At 48.4% G+C, this 13,011-nt stretch overlaps 1 protein-coding gene across 10 annotated transcripts in view; it reads right to left on the reverse strand.

Annotated features, from left to right (window-relative positions):
* dcdc2c (doublecortin domain containing 2C) overlaps positions 1-13,011 on the reverse strand; it is a 236,954-nt gene that overhangs the window by 91,707 nt on the left and 132,236 nt on the right. For all 10 annotated transcript variants that reach the window (XM_085996383.1, XM_085996384.1, XM_085996389.1 and 7 more), the window contains one exon: positions 1,325-1,379. In XM_085996383.1, coding sequence (XP_085852509.1) covers positions 1,325-1,379 — 55 coding nt within the window. The remainder of the gene's footprint in view (positions 1-1,324; positions 1,380-13,011) is intronic.

Genomic DNA, 13,011 nt, shown 5'->3' on the forward strand with positions numbered 1-13,011 from the left:
CAATTAACGCTATGATTACAGTTAATTGATGCTTTATTTTAGGTTATCATTTTTGAGACCGTGCTCTGGACATACAATACACTCCATTCAATTCATGCCTGTCAGGAGCCATGCAAAATCCATGATTTAAAGTAACTGCAAAATAAAGGCAGTCAGAAATGCATTTTTCTTTCATACTTCTCGGTCAGACTGATTAACATCTTACCATATTTTCATAATAAATAGTTTAAAGAAGACTCAATTTAGAACATACAGGAAACTCTCATTTAAACGGCACCTAAATATCCAGAATTCTCAATTAACCGGCCAAATTCTCACTCCGAAAACAACACCTCAATAACCGGCAATGTTGCCGAGTCCGAGTCCGAGTCTTCCGCGGTGGCCGAGTTAGTCAGTGGGGGTAGTTCTCCAAACTGCCACTACTCGGCTTCTTGGTGCTGTCGGAAGTCGGAACACCTCAATAACCCTGTAACAGGAGTCTGACTTTCCCGCGCTGCCGGTATTCTCTTCCGATCCGCCATTTTACAGGGGTACTGTGTGTCTCCCACGCTGCTGGTAGTCACTGCATTGCATTACCCTCAACTGGCAGTACTGTACTTAATCAAGCATCTTCCACCATCCACTTAACACAACATTCTGTAGGTGAGTACCCAATTACTGTATACGGCACATTTCTTGATTTTTTTATTTTTCTTTGTTAAAAATAGCCTCGGTAGATAACCCTCTCCATCATCCGGAATTTTTGATCAACTGGCAACACGCCGGTCCCGTCGGTGCCGGATACCAAAGAGTTTCCTGTACTTCATTTATTTTCTTTCACACTTCTCAGCTAGACCTCATTGTGCTTTGATAATGCATAATTCGAGGAAAGTTCAACCTGGAGTGCACTTAATTTGTTTTACTTTAACGACTCTCAGTTAGATCGTTTTAAATAAACAGCGTCCGACCCAAATTCATTACCCAAGCAGTAAAGAGTTAGTCAGTTATATCTTAAAAGCAGCATACTTTATAATATTGTGGAACCCTCCGCATTTAAAATTTTACTAAATTTCAAAACTCCCTAGTTTTACACGTTAAACATTATCAACATCTTGCGAATGTCTGAGAGGGTTTTAAAACAATCAGTAGCGAATCTGTTCTTCATCAACAGAAATATTTGAAGGATGTATGACTATGTTAACTCTTCTGACCTGTCTCACTTTAAAATGCTGTAGAGATGATAGATTTATGCGATTGAGTTATTGCAGGCAAGCTCCAGCCTAACCGTATAATGAATTCAATCGTAATAGAACAGGGGGAAGAAAAAAAAAGTAAAAAACCATACCTTTCCCCTGACCTTTCGATCTCTTCTGATTGGAGGAAGCAGATCGGAGTGAAATCTGTAACAAAATGCACACGCATCTATAACTACCATAATAAACCTCAGGTCAGCATCCATTGTCTGGCCACTTATTTCATTCCCATGTTCAGCAGCCAGCTCATTTATTAATCTAGGAACCATTTCAAGCTCTTCCCCCCCTCTGCTCTATAACATTCTGAAAGTCATTAAATTTGATAAATATCAAACAAGCAAGTATAAATGCCATGACGAGAACTAACCAAATGAGAGCTTTATGTAACTAACATTATAAAAGAACACAGGTCCCTTATTCAGATGTAAAAATGTAAAATAAATTAACAAGGGCTTGCCTAGGAGGGCATTCAAGTAATAACTGTGTGTAACCAAAAGCAAATAAACGATGAATAGATTTACAGGTAGCTTTAACCATTTGCATGAAGTGAAGAGGAATCACTGTGGCTTGGATCAGAGGACGCGGTCTTGCCAGCCCTGGGGAGGCGGGTTTGGAGGCGGGACTGCCGGGAAAATGGCAGAATTTGGGGGCAGGTGCCCAACCCGCCCCCAACCTGCCTCCATGCCACCTTGCCAGGAGGCGGGTAGTTAACAGGCAGAAAATAGGATTATCCCCATCTTGCCCACACAAGTGCGGGCTTCCCGAAGGCTCCAAAACCCGCCAGGGTCACCGAGGCGAGTAGTGGGTCTGTGGGGGTCGGAAGGGTCCAAAAGTGTGCTGTGGAGGTGAGTGATGGGTGCAAGTGTGGAGAGGTGAGTATCTGAGGTAAGTGCAAAGTGTTAGAAAAAGTTTACTTACCTTTGTTTCTTCCCGTAGGCTTCAATCGGTGGGTATGCGGAGAGTCTCGCACCTCCACGTTGGAGATGACAGATGGCCGTTGCACTCTCCAATGCAGCAACCATCTAATTTCTACAAAAGAAAGAGGTTTGATGAGGTCTTGAATTCAAGAACTCATCAATCTACAGAGAATGTCAGTGTTTGACAGCTTCACAGAGCTGTCAAATGATGACAATTCATCTGTCAAAAATTTTTGACAGATGAAACGTCATACGTTGACATTCTCTGCAACCGGCTTTCCCTTAATTGGCCTGCTGAGCCCGCTGGGCAGGCTTAACAAGGTCAATCAAGGGAAAATAGCGTGGGTTGGCCAGAAGTTGATGGAGGCGGGACTGAAACCCGACAAGTGGGAGTCCCACCTCCAAAAGCAAAATTGGCAAAATCCAGCCCTAAGTTTTCCCTCATTCTCTCTGTAACAGACCAAGCTCTCAATCACCTCTCCTAACCCTCCCACAAAGGCTCAGCTTCTGTTCCTCTCTTCCTCTGTGAAGCACATTTCTCTAAGTTAAAGGTGCTATAAAAAAAGAAAGTCGTTGTGTTGTGCGCTTGTCGTGAGGCCCGAGAATTTCTGACCAGCGCACGGGGCAAAATGTTACAGTAACGCATTATGATGCTGTAAATTGAGAGACCGCGCAGTTGGAGGGGCAGGATCTGAATTAGTTACACATTCCAATGCCGAATTACTGTTAATGATGCCAGCACAGTGAAATAATGGAGGAAGAATTATTCTGCTCACCATATGTAGTGGCACTTTGAACACATGATGCCAATTGTCCTGTCCATAACACCTTTGAGGTGGATTTTAACTTTGCACGACAGTGTAAAACGGATGATAGCGAATCGGCAACCCATTTTACATCTGTCCTGATTTTTATTTCTATTGAAGTCAATGGTTCGCTACCTGTAATTGGATCCCCCACCACACACCCGCACCACCTAACCCCCCCCGCCCCCCCTCCTCCCGCCAACCCCCAAAAGCAAATTTTTTTTGCCTAAAAAATGGGCGTGACGAGACCCAGTTTCTCCCTTGCTTTCAGTGGTAGTCGACAAAACAATACATGCCTGGGTGACCATCAGCCACCTGTCTACAGGTGAAGATTGTTGGAGGCCAATAATCTCAGCCCCAGGACATCGCTGCAGGAGTTCCTCAGGGCAGTGTCCTAGGCCCAACGACTTCAGTTGCTTCATCAATGGCCTTCCCTCCATCATAAGCTCAGAACTGGGGACGTTCACTGTTGATTGCACAATGTTCAGTGCCATTCGCAATTCCTCAGACAATGAAGCAGTCCATGCCCTCATGCAGCAAGACCTGGACAACGTCCAGGCTTGTGCTGACAAGTACCAAGTAACATTTCAGCCATACAAGTCCCAGGAAATGATCAGCTCCACAAAAGATTCCACCTCCCTCTTGACATTCACTGAATGCCCCACCATCAACATCCTGGGGGTCACCATTGACCAGAAGCTTACCTGGACCAGCCACATAAATGATGCGGCTACTGGAGCAGGTCAGAGGCTGGGTATTCTGTAGTGAGTGGCTCCCCGTCTGCCTCCCCAAAGCCTCTCTGCCATCTACAAGTCAGGAGTGTAATGGAATACTCTCCACTTGCTTCATTGGGTACAGCTGCAGCGACACTCAACAAGCTCATCACCTTCCAGGACAAAGCAGCCCGCTTGATCAGTGACCCATTCACCACCTTGAACAATCACTCCCTCCACCATCAGTGTACCATGGCTACAGTGTGTATTATCTACAGGTTACACTACAGCAACTTGCCACGGCATCTTCAGCATAACCTCCTAAACCCGGGACTCCCCACCACCTAGAAGGACAAGGACAGCAGGTGCACGGAACCACCACCACCTCCAAGTTCCCCTCCAAGTCACACACCATCCTGACTTGGAAATATATCAGTGTTCCTTCATCGTTGCTGGGTCAAAATCCTGGAACTCCCTCCCTAACAGCACTGTAGGAGTACCTTCACCGGTTTAACAAGGAGGCCCATTGCCACTGTTTTAGGGCAACTAGGGTTGGGCAATAAATTCTGGCCTTGCCAGCGATGCCCGTATCCTGAGAATAACTTTTTTGTAAAGTGGGAACTCTAAAGGAACTTGGCATGAAATCCACACCAACTCCAGAATCAGCTTTCACTACAATATTCACTACAAGCCCACTGACTCCCACAGCTACCTGGACTACACTTCCTCCCACCCTGCCTCCTGTAAGGACTCTATTCCATTCTCCCAGTTTCTCCGTCTCCGCCGCATCTGCTCTGACGATGCCACCTTCCACACCAGTGCTTCAGACATGTCCTCCTTTTTCCACAACCGAGGTTTCCCCGCTACCGTGGTTGACACTGCCCTCGACCGTGTCAGTTCTATCTCCCGCACTTCTGCCCTCACCCCTGCCCCTCCCTCCCGAAACCACGATAGGGTTCCCGTTGTCCTCACCTTTCACCCCACCAGCCTCCACATTCAACGGATCAACCTCCGGCATTTCCGCTACCTCCAAAGTGATCCCACCACCAAACGTATCTTCCCCTCCCCTCCCCTTTCAGCATTCCGTAGGGACTGCTCCTTCCGAGACACCCTAGTCCACTCCTCTATCACCCCAAACAGCCCTTTCCCTTCGCCTGGCACCTTCCCGTGCAAGCGGAGGAGATGTAACACCTGCCCCTATACCTCCCCGCTTCCCACTGTCCAGGGCCCCAAACACCCCTTCCAGGTGAAACAGCGATTTACTTGTACTTCTCGCAATCTAGTATACTGTATTCGCTGCTCACGATGCGGGCTCCTCTACATTGGGGAGACCAAACGCAGATTGGGTGACCGCTTTGCGGAACACCTCCGTTCAGTCCGTAAGGGTGACCCCGAGCTTCCGGTCGCCTGTCATTTTAATTCACCGCTCCATTCCCACTCGGACCTCACCGTCCTTGGCCTCTTGTATTGTTCCACGGAAGCTCAACGTAAACTCAAGGAACAGCACCTCATCTTCCGATTAGGCACTTTGCAGCCTTCCGGACTCAATATCGAGTTCAACAATTTCAGATCATAACCTCGGCCCCCATTAATTTTTTACCTGTAATTTTTCCACTCCTTTCCCCCACCCCCCCCCCCCTTTCCTTTTGTTTCTCTCTCCCACCTGGCAGCTATCTCTTGCCCTGCCAGTACACTTTACACCTAATCTCAGCCTATTACCATCTCGTCTGGCTTCGAACACCTTTTATTGTCTCTTCTACTCCTTTTGTCTCTTTCACTTCTTCTGTCCGATCGCAGCCCTGCCTTCGATCTATTTTCTTTTCTTTCCAGTTTTGAAGAAGGGTTTCGACCCGAAACGTCAACTCAAATTTCTCTCCACGGATGTTGCCTGATCTGCTGAGTTTTTCCAGCATTTTCTGTTGTTATTCCAGAATCAGCTTGCTGCTTTTAGGAATCCTCAAGTTTAAAAAACACAGACACATTAAATGAAGATAATTGGATTAACAGAGCAAGTAGCTAACGACTCCGGACAATAAAAGTCAAAAGCTGATTCAGGATTTCCATTGAACAAGCCATGAATAATTGTTCCAGAACTCTGGGAAACAGCCCGTGTATGCTTTCTTTTAAGGTGGGTGATATTCTAATAGCAGCCTTGACTACAGACCAAGGGAGAAGGTTTCTGCTGGTCGTATGTCTCAATCGACACAACAGGAAATCATAAACACGTTATTTTAGAAGACTTTTACAGTTACCCTGAAAATAACAAACAGGTGGATTTTCCTGACTTTTGTCCCCAGAAATCATCTATTTTCCAGGCACAAAGGCCAACAAAGACGAGGAAAGGGACCTGATATAACATATTTCTGGCCCCTTCACGTTGTCCTGAGATTTTCAGGGCTCCCCCTGAGGGGCGGAGTGGAGCATGCAACTGCAATAGGCAGAGGCCCAGCCTGTCAGTTCAGTGCAGTGAAGCAGGATGATCCCAACCTCTCAACTCAATTTCCTTGGAGCGATTTTTGAAGATGCACCCAAAACAGGCACAAAAATCGATGAAGCAGCCACTCCGTCTGTCCGTTCATGCCAGTGCGAGGCCCGACCCATTTTGAGGCTCGGCTCACACGCTGAGCTGGCCAGTAGGTTGACCCTGGGCGAGGCGGGGGCCGGGGGGGGAGGGGATCCCGGCGGGAACCTCGAACGAGCTGGCAGTGGGCTGGATGTTTTTTCAGGGGGTCCAAGAGGAGCACTCCTGCTCCCCTGGGCCCAACAGCATAAAAATTAAAAGCTTCCGGAGGTATTTTCTGAGGGGCCTCCAGTTGTCCCTTTATGAATCGCTGGATAGGCCACTCAGCGCCTGGTATAAGTGGGCATGCTCCAGCTATTTGTACCTGAAAATTGCAATCGAGGTCCTATAACCGGTATAGGACCCTGATTTGCATTTTTTATGTTTCAGGCATGCAGACTCGTCAGCCATTTGCAGGCATGCTGAATATTGCCTGGGGTGGGAATGAGGTATTAATAGGACAGCTGAGGTGCAACCCCCGCCCGCAAATTTTCAATTGCTGGCCACCCATTCTTCAGGTGAGAAACGGGCAGCCGGCTGTTGAAAATCATCACTCCCCAACATTGTGGCCTGAGGACAAGCAGATGTAGGGACACCCCAAGATGCTGGTAGTAGATCAATGTGTCTGAGAGGGCCCAGGTGCAAACAAAGAGGAGTCCAAAGCTCGGCGCAATTTGCTTTTTTTTTTAAGGTGTCCACTAGATCTTTGACCTTGCGGCCTTCTGACTACACCCCTCAGGTTTGCAGCTGCGCTCTTTTATCCTTCCCCATTGGCCGGTGCCAGGTCCTGCCAGGGAGTAGGCATATCCTGGGCGGGCAACTGGGCCATGTTGAGGCCAGATGCACCAACGTCAGCCACAGCTGGACCTGGACAGGCCCGGTATACTTCATGCGCACTACACCTGTCTGTCACTGGGGCAGAAGGCGGGTCCAGGAAAATCAGCCCCAAGATCTTCCCATTATACTCATAGGGCTGGATTTCATTGGGCCGTGGAGTCGGAATTGGAAGCGTGTGGGGGGTTAAAATCCTGAAATCGGGGGTCCCGACCCCATCCCGCCTCCAACCTGCCTCCATGCCAGTTTCAAAGGAGGCGGACACCCGACCCGCACTGGCTCCCGCCTCCTCGAGGCGGGAAGGGGATTAGTGCCAATTAACTGCCTGTTAACAGGAAGTTTTTAGCCTAATCCCTATTTTCATTGTTGAAATGTGGGATTCCCGATGGCTCCAAACCACGCCAAGTTAGCGAGGCGGGCCATCGGGCTGAAGGGCTTGCAGGGTTCGAGATGTCCGGTCTTCAGGTGAGTGATGGGTGCATGAATGCAGAGGTAAATGTGTTTGGTCTGTGTAAAGTGTTTAAAGAAGTTCTACTAACCTTTATTTACCTTTACAGCCTTCCTTCCTTCAGGTCTCGGGAGTCCCTCATCTCACCGGCACAGAAAGCAGAATGGCCGCAAGCTGTCAAAATCTGCAGCCTCTGCTTTCAGTTCCGGGGAGATCTCTAAATCATCCTGAGAGGAAGGAATTAACCTGGAGTACAGGTTGTCAGTGTTTGACAGCTTCAAACAGCTGTGAAACGCTGATATTTCATCTGTCAAAAGGTCTTGACAGATGAAATTTCAATCTGTGACGTCACCTGTTGCCGGGTGGCCCTTAAGTGGCCTGTTGAGCCCACTGGGTGGGCTCAACAAGGTCAATCAAGGGAAAATCAAGTGGGTTGGCTAGAACTCAATGGAGGCGGGACTACAACCCCGAAAGTTGTAGTCCCGCCTCCTACCCGCCTCCTCAATGAAAATCCAGCCCATAATGTCACTAAAATGCAGCAACCAGCGAAAAACTCTTACCCCCTGCCCCCCGTGTCACCACAAAGTGAATGTGAGATCAGTTACTTTTACTACATTAAGTAGCGCTGTGCTGTTGGCCACTGATCATCGAAGGCAATGTACCAGCAATGATGCTTTCATATCGTTCGGTCCTGTGTTTATTTCACAGATGATTCACTTTTAGATTTTAAATGCACAGTGTAATTGGACTCTTAAATGATAATTAACTTTGTTAAATTATCACATCACTGGGCAGTGAAATTGTCATTCACACTCAGAGGACAAAATCAATAGCTAATTTTGCACGAGAAAGGGTGAACTGATTTTTTTTCCCACACATGAACAAGTTTTCTTCCTACATTCAAGATGAAAGAGAATATAAAGAAAGAAAGACTTGCATTTATATGACCTTTCATGACCACCAGACGTCTCAAAGCGCTTTACAGCCAATGAAATACTTTTGAAGTGGAGTCGCTGTTGCAATGTGGGAAACGCGGCAGCCAATTTGCGCACAGCAAGATCCCACAAACAGCAATGTGATAATGACCGGATAATCTGTTTTTATTATGTTGGTTGAGGGATAAATATTGGCCCCAGGACACCGGGGATAACTCCCCTGCTCTTCTTCAAAATGCTGCCGTGAGATCTTTTACGTCCACCTGAGAGAGCAGACAGGGCCTCGGTTTAACATCTCATTCGAAAGACGGCACCTCTGACAGTGCAGCACTCCCTCAGCACTGCGCTGGAGTGTCAGCCTAGCTCTATGTGCACAAGTCCCTTTTGACTCAGAGGTGAGAGTACTACCAACTGAACCACAGCTGACAGATAATATAGCTTAAAGACAGTTTGTTATTCATTTTAATGTTAATAATTTCTATCGAACACAATTCACAAAATGCACTAAAATGAATCTAACTGTGGTTACAATTAATTATGACTTCCTATAAAAATTTTTGAAACGTCTCTGATTTTCACTCTCTATTTATCAGCACTAACAATAACTCCTGAACGAGCCAGTTGATAGGACAGAAATGCATGCAAGTACATATTTTATATACAGCATATAAAATGAACCTAAACTGGGTATAAATGTGCATATATATCATATATATACAGATACATAGTGGAATTGAATTCTTAAGTGATAATTCATTTTTTTTAAACAAAAAATTGGCTAAGGTATCAAAGTTTCATTTCTTTAGGTTCTCAAAATAATATGGAATGAAATCTACAGTTCTTAATGCGCTCCCTTTACGTCATCTCGCCTGAAAAAAGAAAGACTTAGATTTATATAGTGCCTTTTATGACCTCAGGCGTCCCAAAGCACTTTAGAGCCAATGATGTACATTTGAAGTGTGGCCACTTGTAATGCGGGAAATGCAGCAATTTGCGCACAGCAAGCTCCCACAAGCAGCAATGTGATAATGACCAAATAATGGCTGTGAAATTTGGGGGAGTAGCGCCGGCCGTTAAGGCCGGTTTTTGCTGAAAAAAGTGGCGGCCCCCTCGCTTCCGGCGCGGAGCACAGCAGCTGCCATTTTGGAGAGGTCGTTAGCTTCTCACGTGCAAATTTGCAGATCGTGACGTCAACTGGCGTGTGACGCCTGAACTGATGCACAACTGCGATTGTGGGCGTCGACGCTCAGCATACCACCCTCTCTAAACCACGCGCAGATTAATGTGCATGCAGCAGAACTACAGAGATGCTGCCAGCGCTTCTTAAAGGGACACACACATCTTTTAGGTAAGATTCGATTTTAGTTTTTGGACAGTCTTTTCACATTTTATTGCAGTCGTGGCTTGTTGCAATACATTTATAGTGTGCAGGGAGTGCAGGGAATGCTGCTGGACACTTGCAAGGCTTTGGATGTTAAAGGAAGGCCTCTGAGAACACCCCCTCGGGCTGCAACATCACAAGGAGATGAAGCAGAGACAGCAAAGGGGACAAGCTGCTCACAGAGGGAAGAGGAAGAAGCAGAAGAGGAAGAGGATGAAGTTGAAGGAAGGAGGCAACTCAGACAGCCCCTTTCTGGCTGAGATATCTGGGATCGAATCATCCGCCTGTGGTACCAGTGAACACAACCCCAATTCGCCTTTCAACATTTGTCCCACAGCTTACCTTCTCTCTGTTACTGACCATCACAGCGTCCTCTTGGCCACAATGCTGAAATAAAAGCCACCACAAAGCAAACTTTCCAATCCAAATTTATCCATATATGCATCCAATATTACGTCAAAAAATCAACTAATCACCCTTGTGCCTTCCTCATTTCAGACACCCAAGAAATTCAGCCTGCCCAGCCAGTGTTTCACCAAGAAGAGGGCAAAGAGAGTGAAGAAGAAGAAAAAACACCATCACTTGAATTCATTCTCCCAGCTTCTCGAGGTCATCCTGCAAGGCCAGCTGCAGTGTCCCCCACTGAAAGTCAGCATGCCACCATGCACTCCTTGTATATCAGAAGAGATTGTGGGATGAGGGAAAGTGGGTTGTGAGAAGGAGGAAAACATATGAAGATACCAGCATCTTGTAATTTTTCAGCCCCACCTCTGGCCAAGGAATCAGCCTTGCCCATGCCAAGAATGACCAGCACCGTCTCCTCCAAGGTGGTGAGATGAAGCTAGGAATGTGAGGTGTGTCTCGTGTTTGGTACAGATTGTTGGTAGATGAGTGATGGCCTGGGGAGGGGTCCTGCATTGAGCAGTGTGTGAGGCTAGTGGTGCAGTTGGTAGAAGACAGCTTTTGAAGATGCATTCACTGACCTTGATCGTGCATCTGAGGTCATGAAACTTCTTTGGGCACTGGAGCCAGGTCTTGGGGGGGTGATACTGCTGGCAGTGACGTGACGACCTCGGTGATCTGGTCCCACATCGTTCTTTCTGGAGGGCCTCCTGCCCCCTGTGGGTAGAGGACCTCTCTTGCAGTGTTGACCCCCTGCATAAAGTTCAAGTGCTGTGTCCGAGACACTGAGTGCCCTTTCCCTGTTGAGCCATTTGTGTTAGTGCTGAAGCACTTTTACCATTTTTTATGTGCAGAAGGCAGTTCAGCTTTAAGAGCTGCAGACTGCCTATTTTGGAATTATTTTTTTTTTTTTTTGCAGATGGCAGTTCAGCTTCAAGGTCTAGAGATTGTCTTGAAAACTAACAGGCTTGTTTTAAGGAAATGCAGTGTCGCTCCAGCGATGCGACCTTGGGCCTCCTGCTGAGCGCACAGCCTGTCAGCAGTGCGACAGTCGCTAGGCTGCGCACTAAAATCACTAAATTAGCAGGCAGCACCAAACTGACGTCCTGCCTGCGCTTTCAAAATGGGCGTGAGCAAATCTCACCTCGCGGTGCCGCATCTGTTTACGGGCCTAATGGAATTTCCCAGCCAATCTGTTTTAGTGATGTTGGTTGAGGGATGAATATTGGCCAGAACACGGGAGAGAACTCCCCCTGCTCTTCTTCAAAATAGTGCCATGGGATCTTTTACATCCACCTGAGAGGGCAGACGGGGCTTCGGTTTAACGCCTCATCCAAAAGACGGCACCTCCGACAGTGCAGCACTCCCTCAGTACTGCGCGGGAGTGTCAGCCTAGATTTTGTGCTGAAGTCCCTGGAGTGGGACTTGAACCCACAACCTTCTGACTCAGAGGCAAGTGTGCTACCCACTGAGCCAGCACTGAGTGAAAAAAAATGCATCCCCAGCATCGAAGCTTTGACCACGCTCGATCAGCTCCGATGGACAGGTCACATTGTCCGCATGCCCGATACAAGACTCCCAAAACAAGTGCTCTACTCGGAACTCCGACACGGCAAGAGAGCCCCAGGTGGGCAGAGGAAACGCTTCAAGGACACCCTCAAAGCCTCCTTGAAAAAGTGTAACATCCCCACCGACACCTGGGAATCCCTGGCCCAAGACCGCACAAAGTGGAGGAGAAGCATCCGGGAAGGCGCCGAACACCTCGCGTCTCTTCGCCGGGAGCAAGCGAAAGCCAAGCGCAGGCCAAGCACCCCACCCACCCGCCCCTTCAACCACCGTCTGCCTCACCTGTGACAGAGAATGTAGCTGCCGCATTGGACTCATCAGTCACCTGCGAGCTCATTTTTAATGTGGAAGCAAGTCATCCTCGGTTCCGAGGGACTGCCTAAGAAGACTGAGTGAAAGTGGCCACTCATGTTTGTCTATGGTCTCACTCGTATCAGCATCACTCAGCTTCCTTTCCCAAGAAACTGTTGTTCCTGTGTATCCCTAGGTATTGAATGTTGGGAGCTTAATCAACTGTTGTGGGGCGAAGTTTGATGCTGTCTTCACACACGCATACTTTTCAGCAGGGATAGTAGGCACTACGGACAATTTTTGCCCTCCCTACCCCAGTCTTTTAAACATATATTCTGAATTCACTTTTAGAGACACTCTGGATGACCTAAACTTCAAGGGGTCAAGGTGCATCTCAGTCAAGATGGCCATGACAGTCCGGTGCTGAGATCGCTCTCCCTGTTTCGGGCGGCCAGCTCTCGCCGCTCACTCCCGCAACCGGAGCGAGGTGCTCGGCGAGTCGGGCAGAGGCAGTGCAGCGCGGTGAGCAGCAGCAGCAGCCAAGCCGACCCGCTGGTGCACATCGGCCGGCAGCTCCTCGGCGGGAAGGAATTCCGACTGGGAGGAGGGGAGCCGAGCATGGCGGCCAGAGGCCGACCCATGAAGAGAGAGAAGTAGGCCCCGGGCCGTGGAGCGTGGAGCCGGCGACGGTGAAGAGGAGGCCGCATTGGAGCATTCACATCCCGACGATGTGTTCGGCGAGTCGGGCAGAGGAGCACAGCGCAACGGGCAGCAGCAGCAGACTCACGACACGCTGCAGCATGTCGGTCGGCAGCTCCATGGCGGGTAACTCGCAGCCCGGATGGGAGGAGGGGAGCCGGGCACGGTGGCCAGTGCGGGAGAAGCAGGCCACCACACGTGGAGCCGGCAACAGTGAGGAGGAGGCC

Source organism: Somniosus microcephalus, chromosome 9 (genome assembly GCF_052327205.1).
Source record: "Somniosus microcephalus isolate GS21.2 chromosome 9, FLI_Smic_1.0, whole genome shotgun sequence".
In the NCBI taxonomy this organism is placed as follows: domain Eukaryota; kingdom Metazoa; phylum Chordata; class Chondrichthyes; order Squaliformes; family Somniosidae; genus Somniosus; species Somniosus microcephalus.